Raw genomic sequence first — 25,857 nt, 5'->3', positions numbered from 1 at the left:
CACTCTCGGGTCTCGGCTTGAAGCAACTCGCTTATCGATGGTCACATTTCACACCTCTGGTCTCGCAGAGAGAAAAGTGGCAAGTCTGTATAATAGTGTATCTGTAATCTGTTTAATTAATATTATTATTAATATTATTGACAGTAGTGACGATCCATAGGACTCTTTCCTGTATTTCCTGTGGCTTTCTGATCCTTACACATAATCTTCCCCAGAAACTGTGGGGTGTGCCCCCCAATAGGGCGCAACAGAATCGCAGGGCGGAGGGGAGCGGGGCATACACTGAAAAAAATGATGAGTGAAATATTTCGCAACTTTCTTGTCAGGGAGAGCAGGCAGGAAGACGTGGTGGCGGACGTAATCGCAGGTAAGAAAATAGAAGTGTATTAAATAAACAACAAATATATGAATAGATAATTCAGCCTGTAATTTTCTCAGAGAAAGTCTAGAAACATCAGCACTCCAAAACTTGCTGGAGCCAACCATGTGGATGGAGGCCATGCGGTTACCTCGTGTTTACTGCCAAACCAGGCAAAATTTAGGCAGCAGCAGCCTGTCACTCACACAGACACAGAGACAGCGCTGTGTATCTATTTCCGGTGTTAATAAATTTAAAACATTACAACATGATTTGTTTGATTTCATTGCTTTAAGTGACATTGTATGTCCTGTGTTTTGACTACTGTGCATGCGCACATCATGCACGATGATGCTTAAATGATATATCATGCAGCTCTAGTTGTAAGGTTGTAAAGAGGTATACAGTGAATAAATAGCCTTATTTGAGTAGCTCTACAAGAACTACTCTTCTTTTTTTAATTTTATTTTTTTCCATTTTCTCCCCAATTTACACGGCCAATTACCCAACCCACTCATTAGGACTCCCCCTATCACTAGTGATGCCCCAACACACCAGGAGGGTGAAGACTAACACATGCTTCCTCCGATACATGTGAAGTCAGCCACCGCTTCTTATTGAGTAGCATCACAGCGCTAACGCTCGGAGGAAAGCTCAGCGACTCGGCTCCGGTACATCAGCTCACAGACGCCCTGTGCTGCGGGCATCACCATAGGAATGATGTGGGGAGTGAGCGCCATCTACCCACCCGGAGGGAGCAGGGCCAATTGTGCTCCCTCTGCCTTGATGGCAATAGAACTACTCTTCTAAGTAAAATACGAAAACTTTAAAAGTATCGTTAAAAACTTAAAAAAAAAGGTTATGATGGAACTGGCTCTCATCAGGACCTGATGGATCCATCCTAAAATGAGCAGAGGACGCTTCTCTCCGGACCCTTGACCTTGGATCTGGCTGTAGCCACAATTATTAATACCTCCCCCCAACTGATTAATTCTACATTTTTTATTTATAGCTCATCAGCCCAGGTGCCAATCTTTATTACTGTTATAATGTTGTCTGTGTTAATATTATTATGGAAACTTTTTTTTTTAATTCTACTTCTTCCACAATTTTTGGAAAATCGACACTCTTACAACTCCAAATTATTCGTACAGGAAGCGTACGAAAAAAAAAGAAAAAAATCAAGTGGCCATAATCACCCCCATTTAAAAACATTGAAAGGTGTCCAGGAAAATTATTCATCAGCTCTAGCGGACACAATTATCGAACTGTAAAGACCAAATTTGGCTAGCACTGCTGGGGCAGCATTAGCATTACATGCTAACTGCGCTATAGGCTAGCTCTTTGCCGATTCAGAGGTGAGTATATTGGAATGTAGCCTGCTGCTAACCCCGGCTGAAGCACTGCTGGAGTAGCATTAGCATTACCTGCTAACCACGCTGAGTGCTAACTCTTTTGCTGTTCATATGCGAGCATATTGGACAGGTAGTCTGCATGTTTACTGTGTTAAAACAAGCTACATACTAATGAACCGCTAGTTAATATCGCCCTGACTTACCGAAACTCCACTAGCAATTAGCCGCTAAAGCTAAAGCTCCAGCTTTAGGGGAAATTTGGAAATCTAAGCTTACTGTAAATAAACAGAAGTGCTTTACTCACCCAAATAAACTATTGTTTAGCAGAGAAATTTGTGTAGATAACATCCAGCGCTCGTTTGACTTGTCTGACTCGTCTAAAATGTTTTTTTGTTTTGTTTAAGAATTAGAGTTTTGATTGCTTAACTTAGAATTAGAAGGACAACATGGCGACACCCCTGTTCCTTACTAGTGTCGCATATAGTGCGCCTCATAATTCGGTGCGCCTTATGTATGTAAATAGGTCAGAAAATAGAGGTTTATTGATAGTGCGCCGTATAATCAGGTGCACCTTATAGTGAGACAAATATGGTAATTATAATATTTGTCGCTTGGGAGATTTGGAAGGAGTCGTCACTGTTGTTCACTATTCTATTTACTTCATTTTTATTTTAATAACAAAGTATTGTGTTTACCAAATAGGGGAATTATTTATTTATTAAGATATTAAAAATATTTTGCTTGGTAAAGTTTTCTGAAATGATCTTGGGTCAGTCTGACTGGTGTTTTCACTGGTGTTAGCAGCTCATTCAACCTCTTTCTGGCTGGATGCTTATTTGATCTGCTAGAAGAAAAAGTAAATTTATTTAAACAATGCTTCCCATCCCCAAAATGGGAAGAGAGGGCTAATTCGCTAGTTGCATGAGACGACGCTGCCTGTTTCCGGTCTACGACTGGTAGGCGGAGTCATTTCCGCTTTTCAGCGCCGGTCAGCAGACAGTATGGCTTTCTACACGCGATCTCTCCAGGACTTACCAAAAATAACTATAAATGATGTACAGCGCCCAGGAGTAAGAGAGAATATATATAAATATTATTTTTTATCTATTTTTAAGATATTCCCTGTGTCTAGACCCTCTGTAAGTTATAAATATGTATAATGTATACTGGCATCGGGATATATATATAGTTGTTTACTATTGTATATCCTAAGTTTCAAACAGTTCAGTGTGTGATTAACCCAGAACCCATTATTTATAATATATTATATATATATATATTATATTTATATTTTGTATATATATATTTTATATTTATATTATATATATATATATATATATTATTATATATATATATTATTTATAAATAATTATGTATATATAGATATAGATAGAGAGAGAGATAGATAAGTTCTACCCTGTGTCTAGACCCTCTGTAAGTTATACTGGCATCGGGAGATATATAGTTGTTTACTATTGTATATCCTTAGTTTCAAACAGTTCAGTGTGTGATTAACCCAGAAGTTCTCTAAAATTGTTTGTTAATGTTTAATATGCATTTATATTACATTAGTATTCAAACCGTAAAATATTTGTGTTCCCTCATTATCCCAATAATATGTAAACAACGTTTGTTTTACCTGAATCAATTTTGTATTTTTTTTTTGTATTCAAAACTGGCTCTGGATTCTTATGGGTCAATTTATTTATTTTTATTGAATAAGCTTGTAAATATGCCTTAAACTTTTCATGTGACCAACAGTAATGAATTTTATAAAAGAAAAACTGGCCCATTGCCTTCGTTATTGGAAATAAAGGCATGAAATAGTATTGTTGTTGAATTTAATTTATTTTATTTTATTATTAAAATATAACAGTTTGGTATGTTTCCCAGTGTCTCCAAATTTTTATAGAGGATCCTTTAATTATAAAAATAACACAGTCAGTTTTTTTTGTTTTGTGTTTTTCGTTTCTCCTTAACTTTAAAAACACTCATGGTCGCTTTCACTCTGTACTCCTGCCGGCAGTTCTCCCCACAACAACTCCAACCGGAAACTAGTATACCTACCACTCACTACCCGGAAGTTAGGTGGCGCCATCTTGTGCACAGAGCCAATTCCAGTTCAGTGGTGCAATCAGTGTGATAAAGTGGCTCAGCTTTGGTCCCTCTCCCGAGTGGTTTCCTGCCCGGGGCGCAGGCGGTGATGCAGCTAAATTCTCAGAATGATGAATTTATAGAAAATGCGTATGTTTTTATAATGTGCTTAAAGAATGAGAGAAGGGGGGGGGGGGGGGGGTGGATTTGCTGCATTCACATGCTAGCATTATTATATTCCTTGAATTCTTTTTTTTATATTTTGTCACCTTACTACCCCAATTTTAAAGGGGTTATATATAAATTGGAATTGAAAGCTGCAGGAAGGTACAGGGGTTGGACAATGAAACTGAAACACCTGGTTTTAGAGCACAATAATTGATTGTGGTGACGGACAGTTCTGGTGGAAACAGGAGAGTTGAGGTGCACATTGAATTCTGCCGTGATTTGATCAGCCGTGGTTTCATGTTTTTTTGGATACAATCCGGTTTAGCAACCAAACATTTCTTTCAGACATCTTCCTCTTACAGCGTCCACAGTTAATCCTGTTGGATGTGGTTGGTCCTTCTTGGTGGTAGGCTGACATTACCCTGGATACCGTGCCTCTTGATGCATCACAAAGACTTGCTGTCTTGGTCACAGATGCTCCAGCAAGACGTGCACCAACAATTTGTCCTCTTTTGAACTCTGGTACGTCACCCATAATGTTGTGTGCATTGCAATATTTTGATCAAAACTGTGCTCTTACCCTGCTAATTGAACCTTCACACTCTGCTCTTACTGGTGACATGAAACCTCCCACACTAAAATGACGACAGGTCTTTCAGTTTCATTGTCCAACCCCTGTAACTGCTCTACATGAGATCTACGTATTTCTTTTCCTTTCTCTTCCTGCTCTGTGTTTTTATCCCTCATCACTCTCTCACTCTTCCTCTCAACCAGCTTTCTCCATGTCCTCTCCCTCCGTCACTCCCTCCCTCCCTCCGTTTCTCTCCTCCCCCGCAGCTCCACTGCTTGCAGCAGGAAGCGCTCAGCTGTCACATACATGAGCAGACATTATCCACCGGCATACATCTGAGCCTTTCACCGAGTAATGAGTGCAGCGTTAGGATTACCTCCGCACCCTCCTTCATTTTGCAATCACACCGGTTCTGTGATGAGGTGATGAGGTGGGGAGGTGGGGGAGGAGGGGTGGCGAGCTGAAGAGAGGAGAGAAGAGGCGGCAGGGTCTTTATCACAGAGGAACGGGATGACATAAGTAAACAGAGTGGCAGAGAGAGAATGAGTCATCAAATACAGTTACACATTCTGAGAATCTCCTCAGACTGAGGACATGATGAAAGGTGGCTATATATAAAAATGCATGTCCGTCCTTGCGTTTGCACGCCTGGAATTAATCTGGAAGCCTGGTAATGAGTTTTGCAAAGAATTGGAAGCGTGCAGTGCAAACACCTCTACAAACATTAGCAAATTATTCAGGAACTGAGGTAAAGTGTTGGAAAAGAAAACTCTGAATCTAGGAAATTGTGACACAAGTGAAGCAAAGAAAATATGTATAATCATTAAACAGAAATCATAAACAAATCAAATTCAAACTGGGGCAGAGTTCCAAATATTACAATGCTAAAAAAAAAAAAAAAATCACATCCGGGAATGCTGAATCCATTCTGCACAGTGCAGAACATTCATTAACAAAATAAACTAGATTGCAGTGCTGATTTGTGGCTGGTTGCTATGTTGTTGCTAAGCAGTTGCTAAAGTGTTGTTATGGTATCCGTGGTAGTAGCTATGGTGGTTGCTAAGGTGTTGCTAACCAGTTGCTAATATGCGATTTATAAATAACGACACACATCTGCTTTACTTGAATAGTGTGTTCTCTTCTCTTTCCCATGTTTAAGAGTGAATACGAGAAATAGGCCTCTGTGTAACGCCATATTTCTACCCCAGGAAAACAGGAAGTGATGAATTACTAATTGAAGGTTCCTAGATACTTTGATCCACTTTATAAACTACAGTAGAAATGACATAAATCGTTCAAATATATATTAAATATATATATATTTTTTTCAGTTGAACTCATTTTAAGTTTTTAACACATTTAACTATGGGTACTAATAATTATGCAGGGCGGCGTATGACTTCTCAGATATATTTGGTCAGATAATTTGTCAAAAAAAATGTGTACATTCCTTTTAAAAATATTACATAATGTTGCTTTGATGAAAGTCTGTTCATCAGTCCATTACCAAGACTTGAGACTTGACTTGGACTCCTGTTTTAAGACTTGACTCGGACTCGTGCCCAAAGACTTGAGACTTGACTCGGACTTGAGACTTGACTCGTACTCGTGCCCAATGACTTGAGACTTGACTTGGACCCCTGACTTGACACGGACTCGTGATCAAAGATTTGAGACTTGACTCAGACTCATGACCAAAGATTTGAGACTTGACTTGGACTTGTGATCAAAGACTTGAGACTTGACTCAGACTCCTGTTTTGAGACTTGACTCGGACTCGTGCCCAAAGACTTGAGACTTGACTTGGACTCGTGCCCAAAAACAAAAAGACTTGACTCGGACTCGTGCCCAAAGACTTGAGACTTGACTCGGACTCGTGCCCAAAGACTTGAGACTTGACTCGGACTCGTGCCCAAAGACTTGTGAACATCTCTGGCCTATACAGAATCATTAGGTGCGAAGCACGAATACCCCTAAGAGTGAGAGCCACACAGAAGCATTCATTCACAACCTCACACCCAGCATAGCCTGCATAGCCTAACACCTGGAGGAACCTCACACTGACACGAGGAGAACACAATCAGCTCCACACACAACGCTGGTGAGGATCAAGCCCACAGCCTCAGGCTCCCGGAGCTGCGTGACACAAATACTACCTGCGGCGCCGCCGTGCGCCTCCCACTGATTTATACCACCGTTATATTTTATGCACTGGATGTAATTTTGTAAAGGATGTAAAGTTCAGAAAGATTTGATTTCAACTCTCTGGATTTTCTGCCTCTGCAGTTAAAATAATAAAAACTAAATCAGTGACTCCCATGATTGCAAGATCTTTAACAACAACATTACTCACGCTGTGAATAAAAATGCAGGAAAAAAAACACACAAAAGCAGAACACGAGACGTTTGTGCGAGTCAGCGTGGTCCCATGCTGAAAAATGTGTGCTCTCAGAGATAAGAGTTTTGGCAAGAAAGGAAATCTTGTTGTGAAAGTGCAGATGTGTTTTGCATATTTTTAAAAAGGACGACTCTGTCTGATCCGAGATGCAACGGAACTTTCTCAGTCGTCTCAGTGCCCCTTACAGATTTCTTTCGCTTTTGCTTTTTTTGTTATACTTGCACTTTTTTCAGATTCATATTATAAACAATATAAAACAAATATAAATATCAGACAAAGATAAGATGATTTAATACAGTGTTATGAAAAAGTTTGGGCACCCCTGATAATCTTTTGAAAATCATTTAATGATTTTCCTTCATAAATCATTGGTTGATAGGATCAGCAACTCTTTTTTTGTGTGTGTTTATATGTGTTTAAATAGGATCTCCGGTGGATTTTGCATTTTACGGACTAGTTCAGTATAGGCTGAACTGCACTCAGCAGGTCATTACTAAACATGTTGTAAAGTAACATAGTACATTGTAATGACTGTTATAAGTGTAATTAAAATAAATGTCTTTATTTTAAAACGTTTTAACTGCTGTCCGTCTCGCTGCCTCCTGGTGTCACAGTGCTGTGAGCCAATCAGAGGCGATATGTTTGCATATATTAATATTTACAAGAGCAAGAGACACAATTCTATCGTTCCTCTCCCCATCCCACTCCTCCACCAGACTAAAACAGTGTTATATAGGATCACTGGAGCACTTTTTTTTTTACAAAATCAGCTCAGATAGCATTTCATTCATTTTAAAATGAACGCTCACATTTCATTATCGTCAGACCATACCTGTCAAGTCTCCCGTTTTGGCCGGGAAACTACCGTATTTTACTCTTCTTTCCCGCCGTCCTCCCGTATTAGTATTTTCCCGTAAATTTCCTGTATTATATTCAAATTTAAAAAACTTTATTATTAAGGAGACAGGGCACTGGCCGATCTGTGTCTCTTAACCAATCGTGGTGCCGGTTCAAGGAGAAAGTCCCGCCTTTCAGGAGAAACAGCCAATCAGCTTGCTGGTTTCGCGGAGCGCAGAGGCATATCAGATTCTGATAATCTAATTGTAGTCTGTAAGTGGTTCACATGTGGTTATTTTAGATTTCTTTTAAACCTGTCTTAAAATGTAAGGAATACTAAATCTTCGTTGGGCTGGTGGGACGACTTTAATTTCAAATCTAATACTTAGACAGGTATGCGTCAGAATGCTGGCGAAACCTTGGAAAATAAGTGCTGATCTCCCCGATCGGCAGAACTGCGGCATAGAGTCGATCTGATCAGCACCACTTAGGAGTCTTTAACGAGCTCACCTTGGATTCTTCACCCCGTTTGATTTCCCTCATCACCACAATTAAGAGATTACGTGCAACCGCAGGCCCCGCTCATTAATAACACGAGTAGGTGAAAAATGAGCGCGGGCGCTACGTGCTATAGGTTATTGTGTGATCAGCAAAGCGCCTCCTCGTTCCCACGGGTGCATCCAGAACTAGCTATTAACACCAGCACCCGTCACGACCCTCTCATGGACACTGCATCTGCATGTGACTGAATTAAAGCGCTCTTAAACACCTCACTCTTACCACGTAGCTACGCTATGGAATTCATTACGTTGCATTAACCTCTGCACCTGCGCTAATTGAATTCGCGAGTCTTAATGATGAGCAGAACTGGACAAAAAAAATGGAGATCTGCGACGAGCAGAGCTCGGCAAGGTTGTCTGTAATCATAACAAACGATGCTGCTGAACGCTTGCGACTTTCTCCCATCCCTAAAAGCTTCTGTTTTGTCGTACAGAAATCTTAAACACTGAACCAGTTCTGAGCAGAATGTCTCAACCCTTAGAACCCTACAGACGGATTTTACATCCAAAATCGCACCTTGTGTTCTCAGCTCAATTACTCAGGAATTCCTTCACACATAAACATAATCCATATATGGTTAGAAAGGGCGGAGCTTACTCTTTCTAAAAATAGTGATCACATCCCAGTGCGGTAAAGCTAATTCTACAAGAAACCCTTTGAGAAAAACACCTAAAAAAGTGAAAAATCTCCTTCCCCAACCAATATTACTGTATTTACCTTTAGTGCTTCAAACCCAATATTTATATGATGTTTCATATAAACCAAATAATATCAGTAAATATCAGACTCAAAAGTGTCCACAGACAGAAAAAGTGTGAAACTACCTGCTTTACTCAAACTAAAGCTAGGTATGGTGTGCGCACTACTTTATATAGTTTTTATTATTTTACTTGCACATTTAAACATGTAAACGTTTTATTTATTTAGACTAAAATGTTTACATTTTTGTATTTATATAGTTTTCTTTGTGTTTCCTGATTAAAATACTGAAAGGTATAGGCTGCTGTGAGTGTCAGGTTTTTAGTAATTTAATCTACATGAATCCTAGAGGTGTGATTATTGATTATCAAAAAAATAAACTCCGTCTAATGCTGTTTCTCCATGTATTTTATCAGAGTAATAATTAATAAGCCATGTAATGAACTATTATCATCAATATTCTTATGCTTTCATCTTATATACACTGTAGTCTAACCATTTTTGAAAATATATTATTCTAGGTGTGAATATATTTAAAGTCTGTACATTCAAAAATAAGTAAAAAAAAAAAAAAAAACAGGTGCTTGGTAAGATTTTGAGCAAAACATGATCAGTTCCAGGAAAATATAACAATTCTGCTTCCTTTTACACATTTTAAATGATTATATTTTTTTTGAGCAGCCGTATGTCTTCTGGAGTAAAAGAGATCAGGTCATGTGACTGTCTGATATAATTACTGTGTTATAAGACCTGAAAAGGAACAGCCTAGAGTTCAAAGGGTAAATTATTAGTTTTTGCATAAAGTGAAGTTCCTCCAGTGCCGTGAAGGACCGTGGGTACTCACACTGCACGATGAGCTCCACGACGGCCTCTCGGGGCTTGACGTTGAAGCCGTTGTACTGGCTGGTCTGGCAGCGGTAGGTACCGGTCATCTCGCGTGAGACGTTGACGATGCGCAGGATGCCGTCGTAGCTCTCCGTCTGCAGGTTGCCGTCGGGCATGGGCAGCTCCTTGTCTGCGTGAGACCAGAGGATGATGGGCTTGGGCTTGCCTGACACCAGGCACTGAAGCTCCACCGTGTCCCCCTCCTGCGTCACCAGCGGGGACTTTCCTCGGGGGACCGTCAGACTCGGGGGTACTGGGGGGGAAATGAGAAGAAAACAGTGTAGCATGTAAAAATCCATAGAGAGACAATATATATATACAACTTCAATAGGTATCTGTTTACTCAAAATCCTTTAATTTTCCCAAAAATCATTAGTGCGCCTTATAATCCGGTGCTCCTTATGTATGAATTTTACTAGTCAGGTATTAAGGAGCAGTAAATCCACTCCACTGAAGTACAGAGTTATACAGGAGTTACAGTGAAGTTTCTCCAGCACCGAGACTGGAGCAGCATTACCATTAGCCGCTAGGGTTGCCACCTTTCAGAAATTAAAATAAGGGACGCCCAACAAAAAAAAAAGATAATTACAAATATATGCATATATTTTTTGTTTCTATGGACATTTTTGGAAATAAAAAACAAATCACTTTGCATATTGGTTCAATACAGGACGCAACATTTAATTGTCATACAAAGGATGTTCTGTATTTTACAGGATGGGTGGCATCCTATTAGCCGCTAACCGTGCTAAGCGCTAGCTCTTTTGATGTTTAGAGTTGAGTATAATCACCCTGTGTCCTGCAGCTAACCCCAGCTAGCACTGTTGTTGGAGCAGTATTAGCATTAGCTACTAACCGTGCTAAGTGCTAGCTCTTTTGCTGGTCAGTACCCGCTGCTGAGAATATCAAAAGCTCCACGCTGTTAAGATACAAACGTGCCAAAGTCAGAGCTCACCTGGTTCTTAAAGAGGATGACAACTGGCACACTGATTGGTTTATTTCACATTACGCGCAACCACACCCATAATTAATTAAGATAATTAGTACATATTTTGCATTTTTTAATCCATGCAAGATGTATATATATATATATATATTTTTTTTTTTTTTGCCCTTATGATACCAAACACAGACCAAAATGCCCTAAATCAAGCTGCGCAATGTGCAATTGACTGGTGTGCTATAGATTGCTAAAAAAAAAAGGGGCCCCCTGTCCCTATAAGGGTTAATTGAATGCTCTAAATTGATCTGGTGTGTATGTGTAAAGTGTGTGGTATGTGTGGTAAAGTGTGTGTGTGTTTAAGTGTTAATGTGTGTATGACTGTGCCCAGATATGGATAGGCACTCTGTCCTGGGTAAATGCTGTAGTGCCCGATGCAATCCTCCAGGTGAACGGTGGTTGTTTCCGGTTGAGAGTACGCTGTGCGCTATTGGCTGCCGCTTCTCACTGGTGTGTGGATAAGTGTTAATGTGTAATGTGCTTGTGTGTAAAAGGTGTACATTGTAAAGCGTCCTTGGGTTTCTAGAAAGGCGCTATATATAAGTTGAACTTCATTCATTCATATATGTCTCCCCTGGAAATATAAAACCTCACACTAGCAATAGGATAATATATCTACTCTTACAAAAACATTCCCCTCAGATCTTTAGATACAAAAAGACCCACATAAAGCCATCAGCACATTAAACACACAGTAAAATAGGGCAAGCAAATATCACCCCTGCAGCTTCAAACAAAGCCTGAGGAACACCTGCTCCTCTAAAAATAGCCCCTGGCTCACTGCAGAGTCTTCCTCCAATAAGCAGAAGCCTTTAGTCTGTTTTTAAATGTAGAGCATCTGCACACCAACTGCTCCAAAGCCAAGTGGCAAGATTAATTCCCTGCCTGGATGTTTTTATTAGTGTTTTATTATGTGACTTCCATGTGAAGCAACAACTTCTTTAGTACTGCACTAGACAAGCTGTATAAACACTACTAACACTAGTACTAAGGGTGTAACGGTACGTGCATTCTTTACAAACCATCACGGTATGGAGGTCACGGTTTTGCTCGCTTCACAAGTTCACGCAGAATAAACAGGTGAACTAGTCTACAGGAGACTTGTGGAACCAATGAACGTAATGCGGAACTAATGTTCGCTGCAGTGTTGCACCCGGAAAGTGTAGCTGTAGCACTGTTGCTATTAGAAATTCGCTACACTGAAAAAAATAAATCTGAGTGTTAGTAAATGAAACGTAATTAAATCTGTGTTATTAACAACAAAAAAATATGTTTCTACTGTCATGGTTTGACCCAGGCAGAGAGACGTGGAGGCGGACGTATGTGCAGGTATGGCGAGAAATTTATTAAATAAGTAAATAAAACAAATAAACAAAGAACAGCGAAACAAACCAAAACAAACTAGGGAGACTAGAGAACATAAATAAAACAAACAAGAGATAATAAGAATAACTAAACAGGGAGTATATAAATATATAAGGAAAAAGACTAATAAAACTAGATAAACAAAACAGAACTGTACAAAACAAGAATTACACAAGAAGATAAACAAAGAACAAGGGACTCGGGCTAAGGCTATGAAAACACAGAGAACAGAGAAACGCAGAGGGACAGACAACGGGGGACAGTGCAAAGACCGACCAGGACAAGTGACAGAGGAAGTCTATTTAACTAAACAGGAAACACACTGGGAGTGGAAACACCTGGGGAAGGGGTGGAGCTACAAATGAGACATGAGGTAATGGAAAATCACAGGCAGAACACAGGGGCACGGGTCACGTGGGACAACACAGGGACGAGGACAGACAGGAAACAGGGTCAGGCGTGACATCTACCTTTACATGAATATATCTAGTTTTTAATTACTCCACATTTGTTCAAAATACAAGACATTGTGTATTTTCTCCTTAATATAATTAATTTTTGTAATCCCAACCAATCTTTTTCGGTACATCTGCACAACAAACAAAAATCTTGTTATATATTTACTAGGGTTTTAGTCACTACCTGTGTCAATGCTCTTTCTACAGTGTTGGTTCATGCAGCTTCCGTATAGGCTCCTGGTACCATGTATTTGCATATTGGGTGTGGCCTTTCCCTTACTTACCATCTTCGTGTTGTCAAAGCTACCTTATCCTGGGCGTGCAGTAAATATACATTTTTTTCAGTGTACTGACTTAAACCCTGTCCGGACAGGATTAGTTTCTAAAGGGGGGGAACGTCTGTGAAACATATTTTCACACTTCTACTCAATGCTAAAACTCTTGAATCCGGACTGCATTTGAAAAAAAAACAGCAGGACCAGTAAGTTTTTTAGGTTTTCTCGGTCACATGACATCGTGTTCAGTAGCTCCTCCATTTTTCTCCATCACACGCTGTTGTGTTTTTATGTGGATCTCCGTGGAACGTGCGCCCAAAGTGTAATTACGAAGCGTGGCGGTGCACTGAAAAAAATTATGCGTAAAATTTACTTTGAAAACGTTTCGCAACTTTCTGCATTTGCTTTTTTTAAGTAAATTTAATTTCAGATAAATTTAAGTAACTTCAAATGTTACATTCAGTCAATCCTTTCTTTTAGTAAACTTTACTTAATTTCTGTATATGATACCTATTTACAATTACAATAGTACCTAATTACAATTACAATAGTACCTAATTACATTTACAATATTACCTAATTACAATTACTTATGATACATAATATAATTCCTGAAATGAAAATATTTTTTAGTTAAAACACACATATTACTCTGTCTCAACACATGGATGGCATGTAATACATTTTTGGACGGCATGTAATACATTGTTTTTAGTATACTGTGTATTATGTATTACATGCCGTCCAAAAATGTATTACATGCCATCCATGTGTTGAGAAAGTGTAATATGTGTGTTTTAACTAAAACATATTTACATTTCAGGAATTATAATATATTATGTTTCACAAATTATTTAAAGCTCACCTTCCGTCGTTTTTTCTTTCATTTTAAAATGTCTAGTTGTGGTCTCTAGTATGAATGAATGACATGTGAGCCGTTTTTGTAAAAAAAAAAGTGCTCAGGTGTCTCTGTATAGCTCTTTTTTAATGGACTGTTTTAGGGGTGTGTCCAAAATGACCGGATTCCAGCTTTACTCATGAATATTCATACATGCAAACAGCATGCAAATATCTCTCCTCTGATTGGCTAGGAGCACTGCGACGCCCCTCCGCCGCTCTGCCGCTCACTGCCTCCCACCTCCTAACTGATGAGCGGTGATGTTGCGTCGCTTCAGCTCCGCCTCTGGGAGTTTCTCGAGCCAAGGTGGGCTGGTCTGTGAGTTTCTGCCTACGTAGGCAGAAAGATCATTCAAAAGTTTTTCGGAGGGGGGGAGGGGGGATTTCTTTGCTTAGCTCCTGCAGACAATGGGGGCTGCAAAACAGTTTAATGTGCAGGTGTACACATTCAACTCGGAGAGACCTACTGTATTCCACAAAAAACAAGAAAAATCGGATTTTCGCGGAAGGTGAGCTTTAAGGAATATTGTATGAATGAAGTAATTGTAATTAGGTAATACTGTCTGCAGAAATGAAGTAAAGTTTACTAAAAGAAAGGATTGACTGAAGTTAGGTCACTTATTTACTCTATGTAAAGAGTTAAAAGTGTGTCGCTGGGGCTGTACCTTATATTGAGGTACAAAAAAGTACCTTTTAGTGAAAGTCCTTTTTTGTACCCATATTTTTGTGCCAGTAAAGATTATAAATATTATAAACATTATCATAAACTAAATATGTGTCAAGAACTTGGTGATCCAAAATTGTCTGGCTTTCAAATTAAAAATGTGCAATTAAAATATATATTGTATAAAATATATAATGTACCCTTTGGCTGCAGGTTAAATGGTACAAATTTGTACTTGTTGCTGTTTGGAATGACTTTGTACTTCAGAGGGAACAAATCTGACCCTGCAAAGACCAATCATGTACCTTTGAGGATACAATTATAAAGAGTGTACCTTTGAGTACAAAAAAGTACTCATATCGTACCTCTGTTTTTTTTTTTTGAGTAAACCATTACACCCCTAAAGCAGACTCTACCATAGAACCACATGATCCCAATGGGGTTTTTGGGCAGTTTTGGATCATTTGCATCTCAATCGGTTCCAAACGCAAAAAACACATATGTTTATAAGCATCAAGCATCTCAACCGTCCTGTCAATCCTGTTCTCCACCACTAAGCGCAGTTATGTGGGGAAAGATCACTGCCAAAATAAAACTATAATGAATCTCATAATTACCGCCTTCATTTGTGCAGAAATACATATCGGCAAACTTCTGCTGTAAAACTGCAATATTCCACAAACCATTAACTTCCAGATCCACTGCAATTATTTCTCATTTTCAGAGTGAAGCGTGGATGATTGCAAATTAATAACAATTTAGTATTAATAAAGCCATATTACAGGATATCCGCCGAGTTGACTGGATTTCCACAGTCCTGATCTACTGAAGAGGAGATAGAACTGAACACAGAACTCAGAACAGAACTCAGAGCTCTTAAAAAGTTACTTGATTTGTTTAAATATAAATATGGAGGAAGAATGAAATGAAGCCAATCTAAAGAGAGAATGATCTACAGAGAGTTTAGAGTGAGTCATCCTGTTACACGAGCGAGAGTGCTCTCTGCTCCTCACTTAATACATCCTGACCTAATGTATTCGAAAGAAGAGCAGGATGCTGATAGGTCGTTTACTCCAAGATAAAGATCACTGTTAATTCTGATCTATTATGATATGAGTTAGTTAAAGGAGAACTCTGGTGTAAAATGGACTTTTGTTGTAGTAAAACATGATAAAAAGTACTTACCTTTAATAAACAGCGTTCTGAGATCCAGAAATTTTAACAGTTTGTCTAAACACCCTTCAGACTGGGTGATACGGGGCATAATTTCCTCCAAAAATCACTTTTTACATCATTATCCAGCTCAAAGTAGCTCCACACCTCCTTACTAGAATCCAGAGAGACCTGACATTTAAAATGAGGCGTTAATAACTTAAAAAGTGCACAAGAAGCTAATTAAAAAACAATGTTTACATCCCACAATGCTAGCTAGCTTCAGCTCAGAGCACCGCCATCACTGTACTGATAATGACATACACATACACTGAAAGAAATGATGCGTAAAATTTACTCAAAAAAAGTTTTGCAACTTTTTGTATTTGCTTTTTTTTAAGTAAATTTAATTTCAGATAAATGTAAGTAGTTTCAAGACCTAAATGTTACATAGAGTAAATAAGCGAACTAAACTACAGTCAATCCTTTCTTTTATTAAACTTTACTTAATTTCTGCCTACAATATTACCTAATTACAATTCATTAATTTATCCAATATTACCATATATAATTTTTGTTTAGTTAGTTAAGTTAAAACACACATTCAAATATTTACATAATCTTAAAGATGAATTTTGTATACCAAATCTAATTACATGTCATCCATGTGTTGAGACAGTGTAATATGTGTTTTTTAACAAAAAATATTTAAATTTCAGGAATTATAATATATTATGTATCATAAAATATTTGAGTGTTATTGTATAAATTAAGTAATTGTAATTAGGTAATATTGTATGCAGAAATTAAGTAAGGTTTTATAAAAAAAAGGATTTTTTTCAGCAAAAATAAATGAAGTAAAGTTTACTAAAAGAAAGAATTGACTGAAGTTCAGTTCACTTATTTACTCTATGTAACATTTAAGTCTTGAAACCGAGTTGAAGTTACTTAAATTTACATGAAATTAAATTTGCTTAAAAAAAAGCAAATACAGAAAGTTGCGAAATCTTTTTTAAAGTAAATTTTACGCATCATTTTTTTCAATGTATATACAAAGACTCTGCATAGCGTAGCAGCCGGCACCAGGAGGCCGGCTATGCGGAGTCTATGTATATATATGTCTGTCATTATCAGTACAGTAATGGTGGCGCTCAGAGCTGAATGGGCTAGCATTGTAGGATGTAAACAGTTGTTTTTAATAAGCTTCTTGTGCACTTTTTAAGCGCAATTAATGCCTCGTTTTAAATGTCAGAGCTCTCCAGATTCTAGCAAGGAGGTGTGGAGCTACTTGGAGCTATTGAAAAATATCTGGATCTCTGAACGCTGTGGGAGAACGGAGGTGTGCTATTCATCAAAGGTAAGAACTTTTTATCATGTTTTACTACAATGGTGTAAAAGTCCATTTTACACAGAGTTCTCCTTTAAAGAAACAAGGAAAAACACACTATAAAAAGACTAATGCATAACAGTGGCAGTTACTACTTAATTTTATCATACTCTAATGCATATCTGCTGTACGGGTTCTTTAGGTTTGTGCTGGAGCACAGAGAAAAACGCAGTTAACAAGTAACAGATCTCGTTGTTCTCAAGGCTTTTAGGGCTCAGAAGCTCCATAAAATATAGATCAGCTGCCTCTGAGCAGAACCAGTGTTTTAAAATTAATATCTGCTCTTGCTGCAATCCTGCAATCCTAACATAACAGTCCTAAAAAAATATATCACAAAAAACAGTAATTTATGGAGTTAAGATAGAATGTCATGATTTTGTATTCCATCCCTTAAATATGCAGGTTAAAATAGAATTTAATAATAAAACAATAAGATGTAAAAAGGGAAATATTATACCTATTTTTACACAAGTTAGAATAATTCTATGTGCTATACAAAACAAAGCATATTCATACATTTCTTTGCACAAAAAAAATCACTCTCACATAAAGATAAAGATCTCTTCCAGTCTCTTTCAGAATGAGACGTTTAAGGGCTCTGTCACTTTTATGCAAATAAGCTGTTACTGGCCACTCCTGTTCACCACTGTTCAGTTTCTTATCTTATATAATGATACTTCCACTCTAGATTACTCTAGACCCCGGGTATCTGTGTTTGTTTTGGCCCCGAGGTGGCCAGCATGTACACAAAAGCGAGCGAGCGGTGCTGCAGCATGGAAGCTAGTAAGCAGGGCTGGTTCAGATAAAACTCAGCTGCTACACAGCTTAAAAAGCCTCAGCATGTCTCAAAAAAAGCTCAGTGACCAAAGAAGGAATATAACAAGAGTAATTATTGGCAGTGAGTTTGAAAGTTGGAGACTTAGAGCTTAAAAAGACTTAAAGACAGACGCAGAGCTGCTACTTTTCTCCTGCACAGGTAAGCTAACTGGCTAGCTAATTCAGCTAGGTAATTTATCACCACCACTAGGCTAGCTTACTAGAGACTGGTGTTTAAATTAATTTTAAAAAATTGAGAGTTCACATTCATATCAGTGATCTGTGTGCTACTGCGATACCAACGCAGAGGATATCTGAAAGAGATAGTTAGCTTAGCAAGGTTAGCTAAAGTGATCTGAACTGTGCTGGATAACAGTCATGCTACACATTCTTACGTAAACTGAACTCAAAAACAACGGAGGAGCAGCTGTGTCCCATCTGATTAATACCTCGGCAGTGATGAGTACTCCAAAATATACGCCACAAACTGATAGTTATTCTCTACAGTGACTCAGTTTATCTTTGAATATGATTATATATTGATTATATGTTGAGAAGGCTCTCTGTGTTGTTTTAAAATTGGACTGCTGTAGCTATTTCACACGATTGCTCTCATTTCCTACTGAATGCTGTGTTACGCATGTGTTTAAGCAGTATTTATAATTCTAAGTGGTCCAGCGGGGTAAGCGGTTCGAATCCTGTTCATGTAGCTTGCCATCAGCTACCGGAGCCCTGAGAGAGCACAATTGGCCTTGCTCTCTTTCTGGGTGGGTACAGTAGACGGCGCTCTTTCCCCTCATCACTCCTAGGGTGATGTAGATCAACACAAGGCTGCGTCTGTGAGCTGATGCATCAGAACCGAGTTAAGTCGCTGCACTTTTCTCTAAACGTTAGCGCTGTGATGCTACTCGGTGATACTGCATCAGCAGCAGTTCAAAAAGAGGCGGAGTCTGACTTCACATGTGTCGGAGGAGGCATGTGCTAGTCTTCACCCTCCTGATAGAGAGAGTCCTAATGAGTGGATTGGGTAATTGGTTGTGTAAATTGGGGAGAAAATGGGAAAAAACAGTACTTACTGTTACTGAATAATATTAACTTAATAATAATCTGCACTTACACATATATATGTAGCACATATATATATATATATATATATATATATATATATATATATATATATATAATATGAAATTGGCATTGTTTATAGAGTTAAGAATTGTGTTGCACACATTGTATTCAAAATGTGTTACAAATATTGGGAAAAAATCGAATCGTAAATTGAATTGAATCATGAGCAAATTTGAGCATCGATTTACTCCTATTGTTTATTCTTTAGAAAAATAAATACTTTTCTTAATTCACATCTGTTTAAAATATTGAAAAAAAAAATGTTAGAAAATTTTAATCGTAAACTCAGTATCGCAAATTAAATCGAGTGTATCGTTACATTCCTAATAGCTACTGTACTGTACAGTCTTGCAGAATGCAATCTTTGTTGCAGGTTATGCTTTAATTTTATTAATATGCAATATGATAAAATCAATCAGGTGAGAATCATTAATCTGTGTTAATGCGAGGCATCATCTCTACTACTGGGACTTTATTAGCATTAATGCTAAACTGCTCCAGAGACATCAGAGACGCCGTGACTCACCGGTGGTGGACGAGATGTTGACATCTATGCTGATCTCAGGAATACCGCCATTCCTCAGAGACGCCACACACGTGTAGGTACCAAAATCAGTGAACTTCAGGTCAATGATGTCCAGGTTGGTGGTTCCCAAGGCAACATCTGGGTCCGTCTGGGTGATGACCATGCGCTCAGAGCTGCGCAGCGGACGGCCGTTTTTCAGCCAGCTGAACATCAGCTCCTCGGCGGGCGTGGCCTCCACCTGACAGGAGATCTTCACCTCCCGGCCGATCTGAATGTTGTCGTCATTGTGGTAAGGGTCGGGCGTGATCCAGAAGCGACCTTTCCTCAGAGCTGGAACAAGACGGAAAAAAAAAGGACAGTAGAAAGTGAGATCATCAGATCATCAGATCATCATCACACACAGGCTTCTGACTAAGCGTCTGTTTTAGGTTCAGTCTCTGAGATTCTCACTCTCTATAAGGGAAACCAGCCTGAGGTGGATTACTCAGTGAGCTGATTCAGGTACAGCTTGATGTGCAACAAATGTGACATATGACAGCAAGATGCACCAACCTTTTAACCATAGTGGCAACAAATACAATCCGTCACAGTTGGTGCGTTTTTAGTTAATATACAGCTTAAAAAAGCTCTGATTTTGCTATTTATAGGTTCATGTTTGAGTAAAATGAACATTGTTGATTTATTCTATAAACTACAGACAACATTTCTCCCAAAATCTTAAATAGAAATATTGTCATTTAAAGCTTTTATTTGCAGAAAATGAGAAAAAGATGCAGAGCTTTCAGACCTCACATAGTGCAAAGAAAAAAAACATGTTCATATTCATATATGTTTTAAGAGTGCAGAAATCAATATTTGGTGGAATAACCCTGCTTTTTAATCACAGTTTGTAATCATGCATCTTGGCATCATGTTCTCCTCCACCAGTCTTACACACTGCTTTTGGATAACTTTATGCTGCTTTACTCCTGGTGCAAAAATTCAAGCAGTTCAGTTTGGTGGTTTGATGGCTTGTGATCATCCATCTTCCTCTTGATTATATTCCAGAGGTTTTCAATTCGGTAAAATCAAAGTAACTCATCCTTTTTAAGTGGTCTCTTATTTTATTTTTATCCAGAGCTGTACATAATATATATACTGGCCAGGCCAAAAAAAAAGTCACCACCTGGATTTACAGTAACATTAACTAAAAAGATAGGCAAAATCCAACCATTGGATTTTTAGTGCAGAATTATGATTATGTTTTAGCTAGAAGCAAGTTATTTAACCCTAACTGATGCAGTGAGTAGCTTCTCATTTGTTAAACAATGAGAATTATGTTAAAAGACACATCCTGTGGTCGTGGAAAAGATGTTAATCTGCTTCAGAAAAGTGAAATTATTGGCATCACACGCATCAAACACAGAAAACTTCATCTAAAGAACTATCTAGTGCATTAATACAAAGTGAAAAAATACTCAGCACTGAAGCTGAGTTCAGAGCAGTCCTATATACCTGGTGCACCAGGTGCTATTATTCAGGTGAATTACTTCCTAAAGGTGTCACATGATCGAGAGAGTCACTGAACAGTGCATTCTGGGTAGTGTGGTCTTGTAGCTCGAGATCTGAGTGTGGGAGAGATAGGTGTGTTTTCAGCACCAGACGTGACACGATCACTCATTTGGTGAAATCAAATCTAGAAAAATAACACTAGAACTATGGAATATGTTCAAAGAGCCTCTAAACCCCTTGATATTTTTTTCCATTAATTAATAGCTGAAATGTGCTCCTTTAAAGTAATAAAACATAAAACAAGTCCTGCTTAAAAAAAATGATAAAAATCGCTTTTATTGTGGTAATTTTTGCCTCGGCAGCGCCCTCTCAGGTTCACCTGTGCTATAGGCGAGGATGATGTTTCTGTGTACTTTGGTATGCACATATCACAATGTTTAAATCAACCATCTGCGTCTCACTGCTGTCAGAGGCACACTGCTGCTGCTGCTGCAGCTGAGCCAATCAGCTCTCACTCCTGCCCCGCCTCTAAACCCATACATCACCCAGTGCCCCTTTCAAACAGTTTTAAATCAACTACTGATGATTCCACATTGAATTTTAGGTATTTATATGTTCTTGGAAATCAGCAGACAGTGCTGATGGCTGCTCACTACCTCTCCCCAAACAGCGCCAAGAAGAACAGTCTGAATCCAGGCCAAGACTGAGCTGAGCTGAGCTGAGCTGAGCTGAGCTGAGTGCTACGTTCTCTTCTTATCTTTATGAGGACAGTAATTACAGCTTTAACAGCAGAAAGAGGACCATTGTACACTAAACTATTAGTAAAGCTGCACATTTATCTGTTTTATTTACAGCTTTTATTGCGTGCCCTTTAGCAGTGCTGATAACGAAATTTCGGAGGGAAAACATTTAGTCACAAATTTCTTCACTAGCTTTAAAAACCTCTCTAAAAGACTTTGATTTACTGCATTTTAGGACCCTCTTTTAGCGATCTATTGCACTAGGTAATTGCGCTTTGCGCAGCTGAATTTAGGTGGGCGTGTCCTGTGTCTTTGGTATTGTGAGGGCGCTTTGCGTGCCTGCGTCATTTTAGAGCACTGGACGAGATTTTAATGAATAAAATTTATATATTTAATATTTTAATAAATTTGCCCTGGTGATAAGAAACAAATGCTAACGTATAGCTTTATGTTTCTGTGTATTTCAAATGTTTTAAGTTTTATATAATTGACGGGCAGCACCACACGCCAGGGTGACAATATGCTTTAATTACCAGAAATAAAAGTGAATCTCAGTTAAATAAATTTATGTTCAGTCAAAGTTCTTTTATCTTTTATTTTTTTTATTTTAAAAATCCAGCTACTGAGTGAGAATAAGCATCTGTTAAAATTCTTAAACAGCAGAATGCCTGTGTCTGCTATATTTTAAGTTACAGATATTTAGTTTGTGTACTTAACATAAATATAAATCCTTATAACTGACAGAAATAAATATAAATAATAATAATCTATAGTTACTGTGCTGATTTTTAAGTATATTTTATTTTTATAGTTGATTGCGGAAGGCTCTGAGTAAGGTGTATTTTTCTGTGGTGAGGAAGTGATGGTATGGGGTATTTTGGAGCGCAGGGCGCAGGGTGATCGTGATTTAGCTCTGGCTGCGCGACTGACTGTTGAATTTAGACGTCCTTTCAGTGGATCAATCGCGCAATTCTTTTTTCCGCAGACAAGATAGAAACACGCCACAAATGTATCTGAACATACGTCATTATATATTCCAAAAGCCCATTGCTATTTTAAGGAAGGGTGCGCATGGCTTAAAAATGCACTGTTGACGGGGTGTACGATGGCAACGCACCACGCTACACGCCTTGCGTAGGGTGTACGATAGGGCCCTTAGTGTAAAATGCTGAGATAAAGCATTTTTACTACATCATAAAACATTGAAACACAACATGTTCTTGTCTGTAATTGAAAACATTCGCATCAAACCGCAGAGCAGCTATGGAACTATTTTTGTCGTTGTGTTTAAATCAAAATCTTTCAATAAACAGCAGTAATGGAACTGGTATAATACACGCAATAATACACTCGAGGTGTGTATAATGTGCTATAATGTGTAATATTGGCACTGCTGTGCAGATCTACTCTATACTCGGCCTTTAGCCTCATGCATACGGCCGCATTACAGCAGTGCCAATATGACATTTTATAGCACAAACCTCGAGTGTATTACTGCTCAATTAACTGATGATTTTCATGCATTTTTTGGTTCCCACCATTGCTTCGGACTTCACTAGCTTGAAAAACCTCTTTAGAAGACTGATTGATTTACTGCATTTACTGCGTTTTAGTGTAAAACGCTGAGTTAAAGTGTCTGTAATTGAAGACGTTCTCATCAAACCATTGGGTAACTTGAGGTATTAAAAGAATCCATCCTGGGTTCTGCTGGGTCTGCAGACACAGAGCTAATTAAGTCAGCCATTTCACTCCGCCATTGCAAATTCTGCTAGCGTCCCTGAATCTTAAAATAGAGCCTCCCAGTGTCTCCACAAATAACGTGTGAAAATAAACTGAGAAGCCCTCAGGGCAGGGACTTGAAGAATACGACTGCAGCAGAAATCCAGGGCCGAGCGCTCAGAGAGTCACGCAGAGAGTCACGCACGCGCCGTGTTCGGAGAAAAGCCGTAATCCAGAGCTCTAATCTGATGTACAGTGCAGATATGCACACATGCTACAGCATAGCAGCACATATCTTCCACACACTGCTTTACTCAGCAGGCCTTTCAGCCTGGCTTACGTCTTACCATAGAGTCTTTTGTTGATGGACTTTAGGAACACCTTTCTCTCCGCTAATAAGATTTAACACTTCCCACCTTGCAAACCCACATCAAGGAATAGCCTCAGACTATTTAGTTAAACAACATAATCTTCTTAACATGCTAAGCTGGGGCTACATTCTGCGATTTTTGCCCCGATTTCAGCCCTGTTCTCAGTCTGGTTGAGATATATATATATATATATATATATACAGGGGTTGGACAATGAAACTGAAACACCTGTCATCATTTTAGTGTGGGAGGTTTCATGGCTTCATTAAATGCACATTGCACCAGTAATAGCAGTAATAGTATGGAGGTTCAATTAGCAGGGTAAGAGCACAGTTCTGCTCTAAATATTGCAATGCACACTATAACATTATGGGGGACATACCAGAGTTCAAAAGAGGACAAATTGTTGGTGCACGTCTTGCTGGAGCATCTGTGACCAAAACAGCAAGTCTTTGTGATGCATCAAGAGCCACGGTATCCAGGGTAATGTCAGCGAGATACCACCAAGAAGAACCAACCACATCCAACAGGATTAACTGTGGACGCTGTAAGAAGAAGCTGTCTGAAAGGGATGTTCGGGTGCTAACCCGGATTGTATCCAAAAAAACTTTATTTATCTCTACCAAAAATATCTGAGAAATAATTTCTTGGATTAAAAACTTTTGTACAGATTTCTCTGTATTTTGTGTCAAAATAGTTATATTTTAATATAACTATTGCCAGCGCGCAGAGGGAGCAAAATTGCTCTTTGCTCTCTTTGAGTGGGTACAGTAGATGGCGCTCTCTTCCCACATCACTTCAACGGATGATGTCGATCAGCACAAGGCTGCATCTGTGAGCTGATGTATCAGAACCGAGTCGTTGCGCTTTTCTCTGAGCGTTAGCACTGTGATGCTATTCGGCAATGCTACAGCATCAGCAGCAAATCAAAAAGAGGCGAAGGTCTGACTTCACGTGTATCGGAGGAGGCATGTGCGGTCTTCACCCTCCTGGTGTTGGTGTGAGTCCTAATGAGTGGGTTGGGTAATTGGCCTTGTAAATTGGGGAGAAAATGAGATAAAAATTACAAATAAAAATATAAAAACAAAAAAAATGGGACATTGTTTTCTCTGCTGAGATGTGTTGGACACATCCAGGTAGCCAAAGTAAGAGAGCACATGTCTCTTAAAGAAAATGGCAATTTTTTACAGTCTATTCATTTATTTGCAAGTACTTCAGACACTTAATTTATGAGTTTATGAATTTATAAGTTCCAAACTGGACTCTTTAGAGACTGATACTGTAAAACTACTGCTAAACAACTGTTATGAACGAAGGCCGACCATTTCAACCATACAAAAAAAATAAAATAAAGAAAAAGCAGAAACAGTATACAGGGTCAGACAGCTTGACTGTAAGCACAGGTGCATCACAAGGCTGCATGCTTTTCTTCACTCCACTGTCTGCACACCCACGCCTGCTCTCGCAGATACCCAGCCAAAACGCTTTATACACTGTATATACACACAAAGACATGCCAATAGCTGCAGTCTCCTACAAAAGTACTGGAACAGAGATGCCAATCCTTTCATTTCTGTGTCTTGATTTTGGGTCAATGAAACTGAAACACCTGGTTTTAGACCACAATAATTTATAATCCCGACGGACAGTTCTGGTGGAAACAGGAGAGTTGAGGTGCACATTGAATTCTGGTTTTATGTTTTTTGGATACAATCCGGGTTAGCACCCGAACATCCCTTTCAGACAGCTTCCTCTTACAGCGTCCACAGTTAATCCTGTTGGATGTGGTTGGTCCTTCTTGGTGGTATGCTGACATTACCCTGGATACCATGGCTCTTGATGCATCACAAAGACTTGCTGTCTTGGTCACAGATGCTCCAGCAAGACGTGCACCAACAGTTTGTCCTCTTTTGAACTCTGGTATGTCACCTATAATGTTGTG

General features: G+C 38.8%; 1 protein-coding gene across 2 annotated transcripts in view; it reads right to left on the bottom strand.

The window, feature by feature from the left end:
• The window catches only part of mdga2a (MAM domain containing glycosylphosphatidylinositol anchor 2a), a 224,100-nt gene that overhangs the window by 96,575 nt on the left and 101,668 nt on the right, over positions 1 to 25,857 (bottom strand). For both annotated transcript variants that reach the window (XM_049463507.1, XM_022672621.2), the window contains exons 7-8: positions 19,595 to 19,924; positions 9,886 to 10,179 (exon numbers count right to left, since the gene is read on the bottom strand). In XM_049463507.1, the coding sequence (XP_049319464.1) occupies positions 9,886 to 10,179; positions 19,595 to 19,924 (624 nt within the window). The remainder of the gene's footprint in view (positions 1 to 9,885; positions 10,180 to 19,594; positions 19,925 to 25,857) is intronic.

Source organism: Astyanax mexicanus, chromosome 14, assembly GCF_023375975.1.
Source record: "Astyanax mexicanus isolate ESR-SI-001 chromosome 14, AstMex3_surface, whole genome shotgun sequence".
NCBI lineage: Eukaryota > Metazoa > Chordata > Actinopteri > Characiformes > Acestrorhamphidae > Astyanax > Astyanax mexicanus.
This window is presented reverse-complemented; position numbering and strand designations above follow the sequence as displayed.